The sequence below is a fragment of the Mycotypha africana genome (assembly GCF_025528875.1).
Source record: "Mycotypha africana strain NRRL 2978 chromosome Unknown BDF20scaffold_9, whole genome shotgun sequence".
NCBI lineage: Eukaryota > Fungi > Mucoromycota > Mucoromycetes > Mucorales > Mycotyphaceae > Mycotypha > Mycotypha africana.
In genome coordinates, this window is record NW_026515733.1 from 627,539 (window position 1) to 642,773 (window position 15,235).

The 15,235-nt window shown below is 39.0% G+C and overlaps 4 protein-coding genes across 4 annotated transcripts; all 4 read left to right on the plus strand.

Annotated features, from left to right (window-relative positions):
* Window positions 1-1,597: 1,597 nt before the first annotated feature.
* BDF20DRAFT_885795 (uncharacterized protein) lies at window positions 1,598-3,223 on the plus strand (the record flags this gene model as incomplete). Its single annotated transcript, XM_053081948.1, has 4 exons — window positions 1,598-1,778; window positions 1,816-1,861; window positions 1,918-2,543; window positions 2,765-3,223. Exons 1-4 carry the CDS (start codon window positions 1,707-1,709, stop codon window positions 3,221-3,223), a joined length of 1,203 nt encoding a protein of 400 aa, XP_052933447.1. The 5' UTR covers window positions 1,598-1,706.
* A 181-nt stretch (window positions 3,224-3,404) lies between these two features.
* BDF20DRAFT_885799 (uncharacterized protein) lies at window positions 3,405-3,698 on the plus strand (the record flags this gene model as incomplete). Its single annotated transcript, XM_053081949.1, has 1 exon — window positions 3,405-3,698. A coding segment is annotated over one exon (294 nt), but the record flags the coding sequence as incomplete, so codon positions are not given.
* A 1,054-nt stretch (window positions 3,699-4,752) lies between these two features.
* Window positions 4,753-5,488, plus strand: BDF20DRAFT_885808 (30S ribosomal protein S6). The gene is made up of 3 exons (XM_053081950.1): window positions 4,753-4,842; window positions 4,909-5,048; window positions 5,113-5,488. The coding sequence occupies exons 1-3, from the start codon at window positions 4,795-4,797 to the stop codon at window positions 5,258-5,260; spliced, it is 336 nt and encodes a 111-aa protein (XP_052933449.1). The 5' UTR covers window positions 4,753-4,794; the 3' UTR covers window positions 5,261-5,488.
* Window positions 5,489-7,620: 2,132 nt separating this feature from the next.
* Window positions 7,621-14,913, plus strand: BDF20DRAFT_915460 (pre-mRNA-processing-splicing factor 8; the record flags this gene model as incomplete). Its single annotated transcript, XM_053084321.1, has 4 exons — window positions 7,621-7,810; window positions 7,888-12,379; window positions 12,469-14,684; window positions 14,756-14,913. 4 exons carry the CDS (start codon window positions 7,621-7,623, stop codon window positions 14,911-14,913), a joined length of 7,056 nt encoding a protein of 2,351 aa, XP_052933450.1.
* Window positions 14,914-15,235: the final 322 nt, after the last annotated feature.

The following is a 15,235-nucleotide window of genomic DNA, read 5'->3' on the forward strand; positions in this document are numbered from 1 at the left end:
GTTGTCTTATTAAAATAATTGAGAGTCTTTTCAATCAATTCAGTTCTTTCAATCAGTTTCTATTCAGTTTTAATCAGTGTTTCTCAAATACTAAATAATAAGACTAGCTAAAATAAATATATTATCAAAACTAAACTTAAGGTTGTCTATGTATTCAAAATCAAGTTCAAAGATATAAAATCTATTCCCTCAAAGCCTTTTTAAATTATCAAAGAATTAATTATTCTTTTATACTAGATCAACAATCTGAGTTCAGGGACGAGGTATCATTCAACTTCCGCTCCCAATAAGAATTCACTAAAAGATGAGCATGACTTTACGAGTGTCCGGTCCAGCATACTCTCCTTCCGCTTCGATCCCCGATACTGCTGACGTAATTTTTGAATATTCCACGCTCCGTGACATCTGTATTTTGCCAAATAACGGTGTGTGCCAATGGAACTATCGTGAAGTCGGTGGGGTTGATGTTCAGGATAGCGTAACCTGATCACATGAACAGGCCGATGGTAGGTTCAGTAATGATACCTACGTCGACTAAGTCTTCAAACGGTTTAAGGCTTTCTTGTAAACCAGCCAATACTTCAGTGGGGGGGCAACATAGGTAAGTTCGTGAGATTGACTTTAGTAATGGTTTTCGTGTCATCGGTGGCTTGGCAGGGAAGGATTTGTAGTTTGGCTTTGGGAAACTTGACGCCATTGTAAGCTAGGTCATTACTGTCCTTCTGTATATATATCTCAAGATATCTGTTACTATCGTCGTTTGCAGTGGTGCACCCATGTACCTCCGGGTGCTGTTCCATGACTAATTGCATCCACTGAAGTTCGGAGTACTCTTTCAGGACAGGTGAAATAGATAAAAACAAGGCTCCCGACCTATAAACGTGTGTTTGAAGGCGACTATAAGTCTTGCCTTCATCAATATCAGGAGCTTCGATGCCTTTATGCATCAGCGATACACGTTTAGTTGCCGTGGCCACTTGGGCATAGGAGCGTTTATAATGATTTTTCGTCTTGGAGGCCGAATTGGACTCGGCTGACCAGGAAAAGTGGGAGTTGGGAAGAGCCACGGGCTCAATGAAATAATATTGTGGAGTTACTGAAAGTGTCCGAATTTTAAAAAATGTAGTCGGAAATTATTCAACTTTACACTTTATACAAATTTTATTGGACAATATATATATTTAATTTAGATAATTTTAAATTATTTTAGGATGAAATGGTATAATATTCTTGGACGATTTATTGAATAAATAATTGTAGACTTTATTTTGAAGGTCAGTGGACATTTTTCAATTGATAGTGGCATTACTTTAAAGTACTACGAGACGTAATGAGTATTTTAGTGTAAAACAGGTCTTATCAGCAATAGATACATGGTTGTGGTTTACGAGACTTTATTTATGGATCATATGAATTGATCTACGCGTTAAACTAATCCCAGACACGTTCTTCCGCCGCGTAGATAACGGTCGTTGTTGTCAATCCTAATAAAAAATAAGATGTTGTCAAACTAGCATTTACAGAAAATAAGTTTGACATCTTTCCTTTGATTTCCATCTTCTTCTTCTTATTCTTCTTTCATCTTTCTTTCCTCATCCTGATAGCTACTACTCAGCATGTACAAAGCCAAAATCTTGCAAAAAATCAAATCGGTGGCAGAAGCCCATAAGAATAAAGTCAAAGATGAGTCCTTCCGTAAGTAACACATGAGCGCGCTGCCACAAATAAGTTATAGTGGTAATCCTCAGATTATGTTTTGTATGACTAGTAAACATCGAGTGCAAGGATTGCAAAACACTCGGACATTTCAACAAGGCATACCATGAATGCAAGTTTTACAAAGCAGTTTCTGCGGCTGATGGTAAGTATCATGCTCTCACTGCAAGACAAGTTTATGTTTGCTTAACGGAAATTTAGTTGGAAGTAGCGGTAAGAAACGTAAGCAATCAGCTACAATCAAGGAAGAAAAGAAGCAAGCAAAGAGAAAGAAGAAGCAAACAACTGGAGATATCAAGTGTATCAGTTGTGGCTTAAAGGGTCATTCTACTTCTCGTTCTCTCGAATGCCCAAATCACATTGCTTCAAAGGAAGAAGTTATCACCTCGACGCTTGGAGAAGGCTCCACTGTATTCACGAGGAAGCTCCCTCTTACGTCTGCTGTAAAGCCAGCGTTTCGCGAACAATTCCAAGAAAAAGTCATCTCTTGCTGCTCTGACATAAGGAGAATAGTATTCTCTAGTCAATTATTCGTTAACTCGTACCTCATTCATTATCAGGAGAATAGAAGGAATGCTAACAAAGGCGACAAGAAAGACACTGATAAAAACAGCAACAAAGGCAGTAAAGAAGCCAACAAAGAAGACAGCAAGAAAGACAGTAAAGAAGCCAACAAAGACAGGTCTATTCCTGATGTATTCTGCCAGCAATTCTGGTATTCAGTAGGTCAGCTTATAACGGGCAAGCAAGTTACTCACAAAACGGCATTATCCGAGGACATAAAACAGTATTATACAGACTTCAAGGCAAAGTTCCCTACTATCGAAGTAAAACACAAGCTGACCGTGGGATATAGTCATTGCCTTACAGAGGCAGCAAAGGAATTGAGCGTCTCTTACACGAACTCCATTGTAGAGCGCTTCGAGCAGCGCTTAACAAAGTTCCTTACTTACAAGTTGAGAACTATGCTCCCGGTAAGGCTGTAACCGAGTACCTTCTTAATGCTCTGCTGTTTTATTCATTTTATTTCTCTTTATACACATTCTAGAATATCAAACGCACTGATGTACAAAGAATTGTACAGCTGTATTGTTACCAATCTGTCTGTCATGGTCATCCTCATTGGCCAGAAAACCTCGAGCTGGCGGCTGTTGACAAAAACCGAATTGAATTACTCTGCAAACAATTTGAAGAGTTCATTCCAGGAGAAGTAACCCTCGTTTCTCTTTCTGCTGCTCCTGCAAAGTTTGTTAATGCGTTATGGAACATACAGTTTACGTACGAGCAAGAACATATACAGCATAAACCGTACGATGTCCGTGTCCTACCACTTCCTCAGCGTTTCTTTCTCTTTCCCACTCCATCGCTGAAATGGCGTTTCATCGCGATAAGTTTAAATGCTCTTACACCCTTCATGTTTCCCGGAAAAGTTGCCAAGGGTTATACAGCCCAACTCGAACAATTCTGTAAAGTCTTCGACTTCAAAAAGTTTGGCTTTAAGAGGTAAAATTATAGAAGAACTTCTTCAGCAAAATTATGCCTAATAGTAAACACACCCCTATTTTTGCTTCTGTCATAGTCTAACCGCTTTGAAGGAAAGTTCTGATGTAATGTTTCGAAACATGGTTAGGTCGGACGGCTTTACTGTAGACTTTTTGTTCAGCCGCAAAAAGAAAACAAAAGAAGACATGACCATTCATAATCATACCTTGACTTTGGAAGATTTTTCTTATGACGAAGTACAAGACAATTACAGACCCGCTTTCCTTGATCCAGGGCGAAGATCTGTCTTCACAGCGGCAATCGGACTAGATCATAACAAACATCAAGTACGCAGCTGCTCTACCAAGGAATATTATCATATGACCGGAAGTATCAGATACGCTGCAAAGCTGGAAAAGAAGAAAGCAGGCACAATTAAAATGATCGAAAGTGGCATACCAACCGCCAAAACTTCTATCATCGAACAACATGACCGTCATGTACAATATATATTGCAGCACTTCGAAGCCTTGTTCTCTTTTTACGGCGAGGGAACTGCTGAAGACAGATTTCGTTTATACCAGGGTCAGGAGCGTGCTGCCAACAACATGGTCAATTTGCTTATTAATGGAACCACAAAGTACAATAAGCAATTGAGGTTGAAGAAGAAGAAAGATCGAAGCAAGTGGCCAAAGAAGAATACCGACAGAATGGCCTTTTGTAAACGTAAAAAGAAGAAGAAGAAGAAGCAAAAGGTTCCAGAAGAGAAGGAAGAAGCAGATGCGAGAGAAGTAAGCGATGTTCTCGCTAAGAAAGATAGGTAAGGTTTTTAAATGATAAGCAATTCATCCACTATTCGCAGAAATATTGATAGAACTCATGCTTTCTACAGTAATCCCCTGAAGAACAAGTGGAAGCCTGAACCCTTTAGTGCAGGCGACACTAAAAAGATCCCTTTGATTGTAGTTGGTGATGGCATGTTCGGGAAGAGTGCAGTGCCCATCAAAGGCCATAAGACTGGTGTCGTTGGTGTTCTGTGGCGTGCATTGAAGCGAAGAGAGGCTGCTGGTGATCTCCTTGCCGTTACAATTGATGAATACTTGACATCACGCATATGCAATTGTTGTCGCTCAGACACATTGAAAGCATTAGACACCGTGCGTGGCTGTAGTATCCTTGTTTGCAAAACCTGTAAGATACTATGGAACCGCGATGTCAATGCAGCAAAAAACATGATGGCCATCAGCATTTCGGTATGGAAGTCAACGGGAAGACCTGCGGAGTTTTCTAGAAAACCAAAATCACCCGCATCAACCACTTGAACACCATCCTCTAATCGCCAGCACGAAGCTGGTTTGATTTTTACAGGTAAGCATCTCAATTTTTGTGTAGTTCAATCTTGAAATTATAACTTGAAGGTCTCAAAAATTTACTTTTTTCGTCTAGTTATATTGCGGCTTCGTCTAAACCCAAAGCTAAAAAACTGTATCTGAATAAGCGGCTGGGTTTCCGGGGTAAATGGGCACCTGTCAAGGGATCTCGGTTAATAAACACTCCTTTCTACAACATTTCTTTTCATTATACATTGTATGCGTAATGCCTTTCTACGAACTAGTCTGTATAGCACGACATAATATGCTTGAAGTAAGCTAATAAGCTGATGTATCTACAGCCCTTGGAAAAATTGGTATTGACTTTCATTCATTGAAGGGTAATTTAAAGGATCTTCTGAAGACATCAGCGAAACATGTCGTAAGTCGCGGGGGTGTTGTTCGTGGATTCGACAATTGGGGCGAAATGAAGATTCCACACAGAATAAAGAGACATCAGGAATATCATACGGATGGAAGGTAAAGGGACATTTTGTTTTTGCAAGTGCTCTTGGTAAAAATTCTCAATAAACTTTTTTTAAAGGTATTGGACAATGCACTTTTATGCTAACCCGCTCATCTTGCAAGATCTTGGAAAACAACTTTCAGTCGATTCACGAGTCTTGCGACACACATTTATAAAACTGGGTGAAAAGCTAGAGGACGTGGTTGAACGACCCGATAAAGTATGATTTGAGTTGGCATTATGAAGATTAAATCTACAAATTATTCATGGGTCAGCAAATTATAACAACGCTTCAGCGTAAACTCAATCAATCTCCCATTATCGAACAGTTAACAGCTTAAAAATACCTTGTATATAGATAAATGATTTTGAATGTATGTAATAAATCACCAAAGTCACGCATGTTGAGAAATTTATATCAGCTTTTTTGTATCAGAGTGATCGCATAATGACATTCTTAATTCTCGTCCCTATACGTATTCTCCCTTGAAAGCAAAGCAGAAAATTCAATGTGCTGCTGATACAAACGGTTTGGTCTACAGATCCAATAGTCTGGAGCGGATGAAAAGGTCTACTTCAATTTATTATGGGAGGTTCAGTTCCCTTCTGCTGTTCCGAGGAATTAGAAACATGCAGTTCTAATTTGACGTGATGCCTTTTTCTTTTCTTGAAGATACATTTGGGATTCTAATGTTTGCGCTTACTTTAATAGCCATAATCGCTGTTTCACCTTTCATGTCGAGCCGTATTTGGTAATTTTACTACAGTGTACAGAAATTTAAAATTTTTCAATTTGTTAGAGCTTAATGGATATCTAACTTATCTAAATTGCCCTGGACAGATCCAAAGACTATATAGTATTTAAGAAACCCCTTCTGGCTCAAAGATAAAATGAATTATGGTCTATTGGGAGACTACAGTGTACAGTATCTGAACTTTGAGACTGTAAACTAAAAATTTGCAAGCAAAGTTCCTTTTTAAAAAGTACTTTCTGAATCTCTCAGCTAAAAATTGGAAATACCAAGGTATTCGCCCTCCAGGATTCTCCATTTTCCGTATTAGATAGGAAAAGCGAAACTTACAATGTAGCTAAGAGGTCCATCAACGAAAGCCACCTCTCTTGCAACACTTACTCCCATTATCAGTTTCAGGTACAACTTTGTCATGAACAAACTACAATGCAGACAACAACTTTATCCAAATAACTTATAGTGCACTGTAGTTCCTGACTTGTGGATTTGCTAAAGCTCGACTCATATTCAACATTTTGCAGTTGTAATGTTATACTCAACGATTTCAAAGATTCTGGTAACAATTTTATACGTGGTATACCGCAACCAAAAATATCAAGTGTTTGTATGCACTCCTTGACAACTGTATGTGAACCAGCAACAGGCAAAATCTGTAGTAAATCGAAAGCAAACAAGTATTTCACTGAGACATTGCTTTTTCCTGGGCATTTTGAGCTGTTAATTGTGGGCGGGTATATGCAAAAATATGATTCAACACTATTTTTAAGGTCGTCCTTGAATCAGTTGACGCTTGATGAGCAAAAAGCTACCCGCGTCGCTATTTTTTGTTTGTTGCACTTTCGTTGCTATCATCATTAAAGGCAATCCATAAAGGTAAAATTGGATCAATTTGGTCTCTTGTAAATCGATTACCGTGCTAAGAAAAAATGATGAAGAGAAAAACAGCAGCAAATCGATGGAGGTGTCGGCTGTTAAAAGAGCTCCATGATAGTTACTTAAAGGTGAGCTCCTTCATGTTCTTGCTTGTATGAAGAGTCATACTCTTTGCTTTTTCTTTTCTCTTGTCAAAGATAAAGAGGCTAAAGAATAGAGCCATTTTGAGTTTGAAGAATGAAATTAAGAGAAAAGACGCTTTGATAATCAAATGGTTTAGGGGTAACTTGTAGTTTATTGAGTAGAGATATTTCTCTTTATCGTTGCTTTACTACAGATCCCGTGAAATTATACAAACACGAAATGCCATGAATTTTAAATAGCTTTACTGCTTCCACGCATAAGAATATATATTTTTTTAATCATCTGATTTCTTACCTGCTGGTTTTGTTTCTATATCTTCTATTATTTCTTCCTATTGAAAAGTTTAACACCAATCATAAGTGATCCTGATAGGCAAGAAGAAAATTTTGGATGCGCAAATACATATTCAAAAAATAATTAGTCTTTCCGTTCCAAATAAATTCCAAAAGTGCGCAAAAAATTGCACAAAAATTGTATTTATCGAAGCCTCAATACAATTTTAAACTCTCAGTAAGGTGAATCGTCTTTATTGGATAAGCTAGTTTTGATAAACGTCACATTGTGGATTTTTACTTTGTACAGCTACGGCAGTGAAAGGAATTAACTGTGCTCTGTTCCCCCCATCAAGAGCTATTTTAACTCTTTTCTACATATTCCCCAGTTCTTCAAAACTATTCTGTATCGAAAGAATTTAGCAGATATTGTTCGAAGAGAATTTTTGTTTCTATTTTAATTGGTAAAGATCGAACGCGTTATATACACAATGTGGTCGCTATCTAACTCGTAATTAGATTTCAAGTAGTTAAAAAATCTCCCAATGGCGAGCAATGATCAGGGTTTACCTGTTCCTGTAGGTGCTACGCCTTCACCCTATTCAAATCAATATAATCAGTATGCTTATGAATCCAATCCAAGTACTGAAAAAAGTCATGAAGAAAAGTTGAAGGAAAAAGCTAGAAAATGGCAGCAATTGCAAAATAAGCGTTACGGCGAGAAGAGAAAGTTTGGTAACTATCGTTCAGCTTTCTTTTTTCTATTTCATGCAACCCATTGATAACTAACGATCTCATCTTCTCTAACTTAGGCTTTATTGAGCATGAAAAAGCTGACATGCCTCCTGAGCATTTACGTAAAATCATCAAGGATCACGGTGACATGACAGCTAAAAAGTTCAGACATGATAAACGTATATATCTCGGTGCATTAAAGTATGTACCTCATGCTGTGCTGAAATTGCTCGAGAATATGCCTATGCCTTGGGAACAAGTCAGAGAAGTCAGTGTCTTATATCATATAACTGGTGCAATTACTTTCGTCAACGAAATTCCTTGGGTTATTGAACCTGTGTATATTGCACAATGGGGTTCACAGTGGATTATGATGCGTAGAGAAAAGCGTGATAGAAGACACTTTAAACGTATGCGTTTTCCACCATTTGATGATGAAGAACCGCCTCTCGATTATGGTGACAATATTATGGATGTCGAGCCACTTGAAGCAATTCAGTTGGAATTAGATGAAGAAGAAGATTCAGCAGTTTATGATTGGTTTTATGATAACAAGCCTTTGATTGATACTAAATTTGTAAACGGCTCTACATATCGTAAATGGAGATTGGATTTACCAATTATGTCAACTTTATACCGTCTTGCGCATCAACTTTTGTCTGATTTGACAGATAAAAACTACTTCTATCTTTTCGACCTCAACTCATTCTTCACAGCGAAAGCCTTGAGTATGGCTATTCCTGGTGGCCCCAAGTTCGAACCGCTGTATCGTGATATGGATACTGCTGACGATGATTGGAATGAATTCAACGATATTAACAAAATTATTATCCGTCAGCCAATTCGTACAGAATATAAGATTGCTTTTCCCTTCTTGTATAATTCACTTCCGCGTAGCGTCAAAGTCTCGTGGTATCATTATCCTACAGTGGTATTTGTTCGTTCAGAGGACCCTGATCTTCCAGCATTCTATTTCGATCCTATTATCAATCCTATATCATCCCGAGCAGTGGCTGATGTTGGCAGAAAACACGAAGAAGAGATCTTCGGCGATGAAGATGAGGATACCCAGTTCACGTTGCCAGATTATGTTGCACCCTTCTTGGAAGATACTGAACTTTATACCGATAATACAGCAAATGCTATTGCTCTTTATTGGGCTCCTCATCCATTCGATAAGAGATCTGGTCGAACCCGTCGTGCACAGGACGTTCCTCTTGTCAAAAACTGGTATCTGGAGCATTGTCCTCCTGGTCAACCGGTAAAGGTTCGAGTATCCTACCAAAAATTGCTCAAATGTTACGTATTGAATGCTTTGCATCACCGTCCTCCCAAGGCATTGAATAAGAAATACCTTTTCCGCAGTCTGAAATCTACCAAATTTTTCCAGACGACACAAATTGATTGGGTTGAAGCTGGTCTGCAGGTTTGTCGACAAGGTTACAACATGTTGAATTTATTGATTCACAGAAAGAATTTGAACTACCTGCATCTCGATTATAACTTCAATTTGAAACCTGTAAAGACACTTACAACCAAGGAGAGAAAGAAATCTCGTTTCGGTAACGCTTTCCATCTTTGCAGAGAAATTCTACGTCTAACAAAACTCATTGTGGATGCTCACGTACAATACCGTCTCGGTAACGTGGACGCCTTCCAATTGGCGGATGGTCTTCAGTACATTTTCGCACATGTTGGCCAATTGACGGGTATGTACCGTTACAAGTATCGTTTGATGAGACAAATTCGTATGTGTAAAGATTTGAAGCATTTGATCTATTACCGTTTCAACACCGGCCCGGTTGGTAAAGGCCCTGGTGTTGGTTTCTGGGCGCCTGGTTGGAGAGTCTGGCTTTTCTTTATGCGTGGTATTGTCCCATTGCTCGAACGTTGGTTAGGTAACTTGCTGGCTCGTCAATTCGAAGGCAGACATTCCAAGGGTATTGCGAAAACAGTTACAAAGCAACGTGTCGACTCACACTACGACTTAGAGTTGAGAGCAGCTGTCCTACACGATATTATGGATGCTATGCCCGAAGGCATTAAGGGTAATAAATCTCGTACTATTCTTCAACATCTTTCTGAAGCATGGAGAGCTTGGAAAGCCAATATTCCTTGGAAGGTACCTGGTATGCCTGCACCTATAGAAAATATGATTTTACGTTATATCAAGGCCAAGGCTGATTGGTGGACTAGTGTTGCTCATTATAATCGTGAACGTATCAGAAGAGGTGCTACTGTTGATAAAACTATTTGCCGAAAGAATTTAGGTCGCTTAACTCGTCTGTGGCTCAAGGCTGAACAAGAACGTCAACACAACTATCTCAAGGATGGTCCGTACATAACAGCTGAAGAAGCTGTTGCTATTTATACTTCTACAGTTCATTGGCTCGAAAGTAGAAAGTTCTCTCCTATTCCTTTCCCTCCTCTTTCCTATAAGCACGATACTAAATTGCTCATTCTTGCTCTCGAACGTCTTCGTGAAGCCTACTCTGTTCAAGGCCGTTTAAATCAAAGTCAAAGAGAAGAGTTAGGTCTTATTGAACAAGCCTATGATAATCCTCATGAAGCTCTTTCTCGTATCAAACGTCTTCTTTTGACTCAACGTGCTTTCAAGGAAGTCGGTATCGAATTTATGGATCTTTATTCACATTTAATTCCTGTTTATGATATCGAACCAATGGAGAAAATCACAGATGCCTATCTGGATCAATATTTATGGTACGAAGCCGATAAACGTCACCTCTTCCCTGCTTGGATCAAACCTTCTGATTCTGAGCCACCACCATTGTTGGTCTACAAATGGTGTCAAGGAATCAACAATTTAACTGATGTTTGGGACACCAGTGAAGGACAATGTAATGTTATGATGGAAGCTAGCTTCAGTAGAGTCTACGAAAAGATTGATCTTACACTCTTGGGTCGTCTTTTACGTCTTATTCTTGATCATAATTTGGCTGATTATGCTACCGCAAAAAACAACGTTGTTTTGAATTACAAGGACATGAATCACGTCAATGCGTACGGTTTGATCCGTGGTCTTCAGTTTGCCTCCTTTATTTTCCAATACTACGGTTTGGTTCTTGATTTGCTGGTGTTGGGTCTTCATCGTGCTAGTGAAATGGCCGGTCCTCATCAATTACCTAATGATTTCTTACAATATCGTGATGTGGAAACAGAAACACGTCATCCCATCCGTTTGTATTCTCGTTATATTGATCGTATCCATATCTTCTTCCGATTTACAGCAGATGAAGCTCGTGATCTTATCCAACGTTACCTGACCGAACATCCCGATCCCAACTTTGAAAATATTGTTGGGTACAACAACAAGAAGTGCTGGCCTCGTGATTGTCGTATGCGTTTGATGAAGCATGATGTGAATCTTGGTCGTGCCGTCTTCTGGGATATCAAGAACCGTCTTCCTCGTTCTTTGACTACCATTGAATGGGAGAATAGCTTCGTCAGTGTTTACTCGAAAGATAACCCGAACTTGCTTTTCTCTATGTGTGGTTTTGAAGTGCGTATCCTTCCTAAGATCAGAAGCATGAATGAAGAGTTTACGTTGAAGGATGGTGTCTGGAATTTGATTAATGAGCAAACAAAAGAAAGAACCGCTCAAGCTTACTTGCGTGTAGATCAAGAATCGATGGACCGTTTCCATAACAGAATTCGTCAAATTCTTATGGCCTCAGGTAGTACCACTTTCAGTAAGATTGCTAACAAATGGAACACTGCTTTGATCGGTTTGATGACGTACTATCGTGAAGCCGTTGTTCATACTCGTGAGCTACTCGATTTGCTGGTCAAATGTGAAAATAAGATTCAAACCCGTGTAAAGATCGGTCTTAACTCCAAGATGCCTTCCCGTTTCCCTCCTGTCGTTTTCATGACTCCTAAGGAATTGGGTGGTCTTGGTATGTTATCTATGGGTCATATTTTGATTCCTCAATCTGATCTTCGTTGGTCGAAACAAACTGAAACGGGTATTACTCACTTCCGTGCTGGTATGAGTCATGATGAGGATGCCTTGATTCCCAATTTATATCGTTATATTCAATCATGGGAATCTGAATTCATTGATTCTCAACGTGTCTGGGCCGAGTATGCATTGAAGCGTCAAGAAGCTTATGCTCAAAATAGACGTTTGACTCTGGAGGATCTGGAAGACTCTTGGGATCGTGGTATTCCTCGTATCAATACTCTTTTCCAAAAGGATAGACATACTCTGGCCTATGACAAGGGTTGGCGTGTGCGTACAGATTTTAAGCAATATCAAGTTTTAAAGAATAATCCCTTCTGGTGGACTCATCAACGTCATGATGGTAAACTATGGAATTTGAACAATTATCGTACCGATATGATCCAAGCTCTCGGTGGTGTCGAAGGCATTTTGGAACACACTCTGTTCAAGGGTACTTATTTCTCAACCTGGGGTGGTCTTTTCTGGGAACGTTCTAGTGGTTTCGAAGAAAGTATGAAGTATAAAAAGCTCACTAACGCTCAAAGAAGTGGTTTGAATCAAATTCCTAATCGTCGTTTCACACTGTGGTGGTGTCCAACTATCAAGTAAGTTAGAGAAAAAGATTACAAAATTTGAAGATTAGATTGTTAAAGAGAAACCAAACTAATAACTATTTTTTTGTTTGATAAAATAGTCGTTCAAATGTTTATGTTGGTTTCCAAGTACAACTTGATCTTACTGGTATTTTCATGCATGGCAAGATTCCTACCCTCAAAATTTCACTCATTCAAATTTTCCGTGCTCACTTGTGGCAGAAGATTCACGAAGCTTTGACTATGGATTTTGCTCAAGTTTTTGATCGAGAATTAGAGGCTCTTCAAATCGAAACTGTTCAAAAGGAAACTATCCATCCCAGAAAGTCTTACAAGATGAATTCTTCAGCTTCTGATATTTTATTGTTTGCTGCTTATAAGTGGCCTGTTTCACGTCCTTCACTTCTGAACGATCCTAAGGACGTAATGGATGGGCCTACTACTACTAAATACTGGCTCGATATTCAATTAAGATGGGGTGATTTTGACTCCCACGATATTGAAAGATACACTCGTGCCAAATTCTTGGACTACACTACTGATAATATGAGTATCTACCCCTCGCCTACTGGTTTAATGATTGGCGTTGATTTAGCTTACAGTATGTATTCTGCTTATGGTAATTGGATTCCTGGTATGAAGCCCCTCGTTCAACAAGCTATGGCCAAGATCATGAAGGCCAATCCTGCTCTTTACGTACTTCGTGAACGTATCCGTAAGGCCCTCCAATTGTATTCTTCTGAACCTACTGAACCTTATTTATCATCTACCAACTATGGTGAATTATTCAGTAATCAAATCATCTGGTTTGTCGATGATACCAATGTTTATCGTGTCACTATTCACAAGACCTTCGAAGGTAATTTGACTACCAAGCCTATTAACGGTGCTATCTTCATTTTCAATCCTCGTACTGGTCAACTATTCTTGAAGATTATCCACACGTCTGTTTGGGCTGGTCAGAAACGTTTAGGTCAGTTAGCTAAGTGGAAGACTGCAGAAGAAGTTGCTGCTTTGATTCGTTCATTGCCTGTCGAAGAACAACCTAAGCAAATTATTGTTACCAGAAAGGGTATGTTGGATCCTTTGGAAGTTCACTTGCTCGATTTCCCTAATATTGTTATCAAGGGTTCCGAACTTCAATTACCCTTCCAGGCTTGTTTGAAGATTGAGAAGTTTGGTGATTTGATTCTCAAGGCTACAGAACCGCAAATGGTGCTGTTCAACTTGTATGACGATTGGTTGAAGACGTTTTCATCGTACACCGCATTCTCTCGTTTGGTCCTCATCTTGAGAGCTCTTCATGTGAACACTGATAAGACTAAAATGATATTACGACCTGATAGAAGCACTATTACTGAACCTCATCATATCTGGCCGACACTTACTGATGAAGAATGGGCAAAGGTCGAAGTTCAAATGAAGGATTTGATTTTGGCAGACTATGGTAAGAAGAATAACGTCAATGTTGCTTCCCTTACACAATCCGAAATCAGAGATATCATCTTGGGTATGGAAATTCAGGCACCCTCTCTGCAACGTCAACAAATTGCTGAGATTGAGAAACAAACGAAGGAACAATCTCAATTGACGGCGGTAACTACTAAGACCCGTAATATCCACGGTGATGAAATGATTGTTACAACCACCAGTAACTACGAACAAGCCACTTTCTCCAGTAAAACTGAATGGCGTATTCGTGCTATCTCAGCTACCAATCTTTATTTGAGAACCAACCACATCTATGTCAATTCTGACGATATCAAGGAGAACACGTACACTTATGTTATGCCAAAGAACGTGCTCAAGAGATTCATCACTATTTCAGATTTACGTACGCAAATTGCTGGTTTTATGTTTGGTGTGAGCCCGCCTGATGCACCGAATGTGAAGGAAATTCGCTGTGTCGTTGTTCCTCCACAATGGGGTACACATCAAACTGTTCATTTACCCAATAACCTTCCTGAACACGAATATCTTAAGGATTTGGAGCCTTTGGGTTGGATCCATACTCAACCGCAAGAATTGATGAATATCTCTCCTCAGGACGTCACAACGCACGCCAAACTGTTAGCAAACCATAAGAGCTGGGATGGAGAGAAAACGATCACTTTGACTTGTTCGTTTACACCAGGTTCTTGTTCCCTTACTGCCTATAAACTATCCCCCGCTGGTTTTGAATGGGGCAAGACTAATGTGGATCCAGGAAGTCAACCTCAAGGTTACTTGCCTACTCATGGTGAAAAGGTTCAAATCCTTTTATCTGATCGCTTCCTTGGTTATTTCATGGTGCCTGCTGATGTTTGGAATTACAACTGTAAGTTTATTTTTTCTCTTAATACTGTTTTGTTCGTTAATTGGTACTGATTTTCTTCTTTTTTTTTATAGTCATGGGTGCTCAATTTAATGCGAATATGAATTATAGATTGGTACTGGATATACCAAAGGAATTTTACCATGAATCCCACCGTGCTGCTCATTTCATGAACTTTAGTAGTGAAACTGAAGCAACAACTGAGGCAGATATTGAAGATGCCTTTGCTTAATTGTTATTTTCTTCTCTGTTACTGTATATTTTTTTATCCTCTTCGCACTTTTCATTTTATTAAAATAATTTTAATTGTATCATATCGTAATGAATCAATTGTTGGTGTTTCTGTTTCTATTTAGAGGGCTTTTTTTCTTCCTATTTACATAACCTTGGTCTTCCGGAAAAAGATGAGATTGGTTTATTCGTAAATTTAAGTGTATTCGATTACTGTCAAATTATAATATATTTGGCAAATGAGTAAACAAATACCATGTTAATTGAATCCAATAATCTGTACTCATAGCTTCCATAAAGTACAGTTGCAGAACAGCAGGTCA